General features: G+C 48.6%; 1 protein-coding gene across 6 annotated transcripts in view; it reads left to right on the top strand.

The window, feature by feature from the left end:
* Positions 1-5856, top strand: part of CORO2A (coronin 2A) — a 51206-nt gene that overhangs the window by 26140 nt on the left and 19210 nt on the right. For all 6 annotated transcript variants that reach the window (XM_023534244.1, XM_023534243.1, XM_023534242.1 and 3 more), the window contains exon 2: positions 4179-4379. In XM_023534244.1, coding sequence (XP_023390012.1) covers positions 4179-4379 — 201 coding nt within the window. The remainder of the gene's footprint in view (positions 1-4178; positions 4380-5856) is intronic.

Here is a 5856-nt window from a genome sequence, read left to right as displayed (position 1 = left end):
GCACATACAGTTGCACAAACTTCACCCACATATATACGTGCACACTCCAATACCATGAGCAAAGGACGAGGCGGCTGGCCTGGATTGGTGCTGCCCCATCCCCCACTTCTGTAAGTTTCCTTCCATGATAACAGGTCTAGAAGAACCTTGGCAGTGAAGATAAGGTGCTGGGTGGGGTGGGGAAAGGAGCTCACTGATGTTCACACTGCTCCAAGGTCAATTGGCTTCATTGGTGGAGGCCGACAGCCCCCTTTCTGGAGGGCGGCCACTTGGCTTCCCGAGCCTCATTTTCCTTTTCTGTAAAGTGGAAGTGATATGGTCATGGGCTGAGATGGGATCCGAGGTGTGGTGGCCTTGGCCATGGGACACTTCCAGCTGTGTGACTTCAGGTGCGTTACTTCACTTCTCTGCCTCAGCCCTGCGTCACGTTTGTAATGGGGAGCAAGACAATACCTACTTGTTCAGTTCACGCAGGGGAAGCACTTGAGATGGCACCTGGCATGTAGCAACCATCCAGAGACTGTGAGTTATTGCCATGGAGGTGACTGTGAGCTCAGGGAGAGTCGTTACACAGGCCTCTTGTGGCCCCCTGACCCTGGGCAGAGAGCTGTCCCTCAGGCGTGGAGCCAAGCCCCAGGCTGTGAGGGGAGAGCGTGGAGCATGGCTGGAGAGGCTATGACTGTTGACGATGGTCAGGTCATGTTGATTTCAGCAGCCATGACCTGCCCCCTTGACCCACAGCCTACCACGGGCACTCAAGCACCAAGGCCGGTTGACCCCCTCTTGGTGTTTCACTAACATGTCCACTCCTCTCCATCCCCTCTGCCCTCCTTCGGCCCAGGCGACCATCACCTCTCCCCTGTTCCACCTTTTCTTCCCCTCAGTAGTCAGAGGGATCTACCTAAAAGAGAAATCTGGTCTCCTCGCTCCCTTGCTTTAATCCCTGAGGCAGCTCCCCATGGCCCTCAAGAGTCCAGGTTCTTTAATATGGCTCCTGAGGAAGTCTGGGTCCTGCCGTTGGCCTACCTCTTCCCTGCAGGCTTCCTGTGCTCTGGCCACACCAAGCATAGGTAGCTGTTTGCCAAGTACCATTGGTTGGGCCTGCAAGTGGCAGTGTGTTAGGACGGGTAGGCTATACTCTGTGACAGATAACCCCACTACCTCAGTGCTCACTCTGCAAGTTTATTTCTCTGTTAAGCTATATGTCCAACATGAGTCACTTGAGGAGAGATGTTCTGTTCCATACAGTCCCTTGGGGACCCAGGATGATGGAATCTGCACCATCTAGAAAGTATGGCCTTCTCATCTCTTCACCAAGGATGAGAGTTTTGGAGGGTCACGGGCAGGTCTTACCTACTTCAGCCTGGAAGTGGCACATGTCACTTCTGCCCATGATCATTGGCTAAGAACTGAAACCAGGGCTGCCTGACTGCAAGGAGGCTGGGATGCAAGGGGAGCGGTGAAATGTCTGGTGAGCATTGCCATCTGCCACAGACAAGTGCGCCCCTCAACCCTCCTCCGCTGCTGCTAAAGGTGAGGCAGGGGTAGGAGACGTGGAACTGAGCCTGCTGACTCCCCGCTACTTTTCCAGCCTAGGCCCAAGGCAGCTCCTCAGCTGCCACCTAATTGCCAAGGCCCTAGGGAAGTCTTTGTCTTTGCTGTTCCTTTCTAAGAGGACTCCCAGGACCCATTTCTCTCAGGACCCAGTGCAGAAAAAAGCTGTGTTCCTTAGCAGGTGGTGGCTTTTATCTTACACACACTCACTAAATCGCTTTCTGATTCTGTTTCCCTTATTGAATCGACTAGGAAGCTCAGGCCCAACTCTGAGGGCCACCTCCTGTGTGTGGAGAACCTGGCAGCACACATTCATAGCTTAACTTCCTCCCCACCACCACATTTCGAGGGATCTCTTTTTGTTCCTGTATTTTCCCTCTCTCCCCATTTCCTCACCATGGCTTTTCCATTTCCTTCTACCTTGCGTCCTATTTCTGTAAGTCTTCTTACAACCTTTCTGAAATCAGATGGGTGATAAATAGTCAGTCAGTGCCTGCATTCTGTGCTGCTTGCTATAACTCTGGCAAATGCAGCCGGGGTTTTGGAGAGTGGAAATGTCTGAGCTTCACGGGACAGACCTGTCCCCGTGAGGCCGATGTGCCACCTGTAAGGGCTTCGCTTGTGGGTCCGGCCTTTGGTCACCATGGCTTCCTGAGGTCAACAGTCTAATCTTGTGCCTTTGAACTGAGTACAGAGAAGAGCCTTGGGCCAGCTGCCCAGGCTGGGCAAGACACCTTCTTTGTCCTGACCATGTGGGTATCCAGTCAAACATGCCTCCCCTGGGAAGTTCCTAGGGCCTGGGCTAGGCAATACACTGTGCTGGGCACTCCTGGAGCACAGCCCCAGGCTTTTTGTTTGTTTGTTTTTTGTTTTTTGAGGAACCTGCAAGCTATGATAGAGAAGATGAGACCTGACACCAAACTTCAAAACGGGGACCTAAGGGCAGGGAAGAGAGACAGCTGTGAGGAGCAGAGGAGACCAAGATCTCTGCTACTCAGTGCACCAAGGAAGACTCTGGGGGCTTGGAGGCTGGGGAAAGAAGGGATTTGGACTTCTGGAGATGGGTACAGGCGATAAGTAGCTGGGAAGGGCAAGCCAAGGAAGTGGTCAAGGCAAGGGCGAAGGCCCCAGAGGACTGGAAAGGGAAGAGCAGACCCAAGGGAGGCTGGTGGTATTCTTTATCTAGAAGGTGCCCTTTAGAAGATGAGCAACAAAAAGTGAATCATGGAATATGGAATGGGACCCAACCAGAAGGCCTTGAATTCTAGGCTGAGTTTGCCCTTGAACTTGTAGGGCAGCAGTGAATGGGGAGCAACAAAGGATAATCTAAGGTGGGGGCCGAGGTGGTGAGGAGTACAGCCAGGCTTGGTGTCCAGAGGATCCCTCTAGCCTACATGGGGAGCATGGAGGGGAGGGCCCAGTGGAGTCAGCGAGATTGGGGGCAGGGAGTTTGACCTGAGTGGCAGTGAGGCAGAGAGATGGCTACATGGTATCATGCATTTGGCCACTGATGGGGCCTACATCCTCTTACATGTCATTTATAACCCAGTCCTACTTACCTCTTCTCCAGCTTGTATTCTCCTCACTTACATTGCCCAATTTATGTTTATATGTGTGTATAATGTATACATTTTCTTCTTAACATCTCCTTGCTAATCTTACAAAATTACATGTAGTTGCCCAAACATTCCATGTTTTCTCCTATCTCCAGGACTTTAGTCAGGGTCTTCTACCCGCCTGGGCCTCCTTCCCCAACCCCTGCCCCTACCCCAGCGCTCCCTTGTCCTGCCAACATACCAAATCCTACTCATCCTTCAAATGACAGCTGACATGTCACTTCCTCTGGTAAGCCCTCCCTGACTGCCATGTACAAACCTCCATTATTAGGTATAGTACCCTGAGTCTCACTGGCCCAGGCTCCCCTAGGGGTCTCACTCACAGGACCTCTAGCTCCTGTAAGGCTGGGCTCAGGCTTACTCTCTCCAAAACCTCTGTACCTGGCACAGGGCCTAGTCACACAGTGGTGCTCAGTAAATATTGAGTGAACAAATATAAGGCTGGATGAGGAGTGAGGGCAGCTCAGGATGCCTGGATGATAATAGTGGTCGTAATTATTACTGTTGATCAAGGGATCTAAATGTATCATTTAATTTTACCCTCATGACAAGTCTATGAGAAGGATACTTGCATTGTCCCCATTTTACAGATGAGAAAACGGTGGCTTCAGAAGTTAAGTCACTTGCCTGCCCAGCTGGCAAGAGGCAGAGCTGGAATTGGAAGCAGGCAGACTGGCACCAGAGGACACAGCGTTACCCACTGGGCTGGGCTGGGACGGGAAGGGGTGCCTGGGCTGTGGGTGAGATGGTGGATTGGGAATGTGGTGAGGTCTCTATGGTTTTTTGTGTTCATACTTGAAGGGATGGAAAGCAAACAGGTGAGCAAAAATTATACACCATCTCACCACATCTCACCAGGTCCATAGAAGTAGCCACAAGTACAGCCTGTTCACTCGATTGCCCTTCACAGTGCATCGCTGTCATGCCTTCTTATATATTAGATCCCCATGTGTCCCGTTATCAGAGTAGCGAGTCTCACACTCTTTTTGTCCCATTTGTGTCCTGCAGATGTCATGGCACCCCCAGTACCGGAGCTCCAAGTTCCGCCACGTCTTTGGCAAACCAGCCAGCAAGGAGAACTGCTACGACTCAGTGCCCATCACCCACAGCGTCCACGACAATCACTTCTGTGCCGTGAACCCCCACTTCATTGCAGTTGTGACTGAGTGTGCTGGTGGGGGGGCCTTCCTCGTCATCCCCCTGCACCAGGTAAGGATGCATGGTGAGCCCCAGGCCCAAGCAGCTCCCTGGAGGCAAAGCAGGACAAAGGGAAAGTAGAAAGAGCCTGGGTATCTGGTACCATACACGGGTTAAAGTCCTAGACCTGCCAATTACCAGCTGTGTGACCTTAAGTAAGTAATTTCACCTTTGTGAGCCTTAATTTCTTCATTGGGAAAAATATACCTCTCCTTGGATTTCAGCAATTGCCCAGCTATTCCTGGGACCTCCCTCCACCCCACTGCAAAATAATTCACTCCTGAATAAAATATAATTTTTGATACATTTCCGAGCTCATAAGACATTGGGAAATCTCCAAAGTCACTTCCCCTCCCCCAAAAAGAAACAAACCTTAAGCCAAAATCTAAGTAGGAGAGAAAAGTAGAAAGTGAACAGGAAGAACAGGCTTGTCCTGCGGGCAGATGTTAACAGTATAGGTTGGACCATATGCATTTGCTGATGTTTAATAGTTTTTGACCCCCAGAATAGCAGTTTCATATAGATTAAGCTAATAGCAGATCTTTGCAGTAGCCTGAGTCTCAGCCTCAGGGCAGACCCTCCGAAAGGTCTAGAGGGATCTTGAGTTGGTAGTGTCTCTGGTTCACAGCAGAAGCACAGACAGAGTTTGTCTAGAGGAAAGTATTCACAGTGTGGACAGGAGTGCCACAGATTAAGATCAGGGAAATTCGTAATCTGAAATCATTCAACATGTAAGCTGCCATGAGTAAGAAACAATAGATTTAGACCACCAGAGAACTTCGAAAGTGAAAATAACTACAGGTTGAAATATGATAGACCAGGTTTCTGATCCCAATACAATTGACTTCGAAATCAATAACAGAATATGCATTTTAAGTTCTCACTTATTTGGAAATTTAAAGACACATTTCTAAATAATTTCCAGGACAGAGAAGAGATCAACATGGAAATTTAAAACTGCTTAAAACTGAATGATAATGAAAAACATCACAAAACTTATGGGATACAAGGAAAGTGGTGTTTCAAGGGAAATGTGTAGCACCCATGCCTATGTTAGAAAGGAAGAAAGTCTGAAAATAATGGCGAAATGTTCAACCTGAGAAGTTAGAAAAAGAACAACAGGGTAAACCTAAAGAAAGTGAGAAAAGAAATAATAAAGAGCAGAAATCAGTGAAAGAGAATGCAAACATACATTAGAGAGAAGGCCCAAGGACCCAAAAGTTGATTCCTAGAAAAGACTGATAGACAAACCTCTGGACAGATGGCCAAAAATAAAAGACAGAAGGTACAAATAACATTAGGAACAAAAAAGCAAAATCACAGCAGAGGTTCAAAACATAAAACCCGAAGAGGAACAATTTTTTGATAATATATTTGAAAACGTTAACGATATGGTCACATTCTTATAAAAAATATATAACTTGTCATTACTGATTCAGGTAGCAACAGAAAGCCTGAATAGTCCTGTAACTATGTTTTTAGATTGTGT

The sequence above is a fragment of the Pteropus vampyrus genome, unplaced genomic scaffold (assembly GCF_000151845.1).
Source record: "Pteropus vampyrus isolate Shadow unplaced genomic scaffold, Pvam_2.0 Scaffold123, whole genome shotgun sequence".
Lineage (NCBI taxonomy): Eukaryota > Metazoa > Chordata > Mammalia > Chiroptera > Pteropodidae > Pteropus > Pteropus vampyrus.
This window is presented reverse-complemented; position numbering and strand designations above follow the sequence as displayed.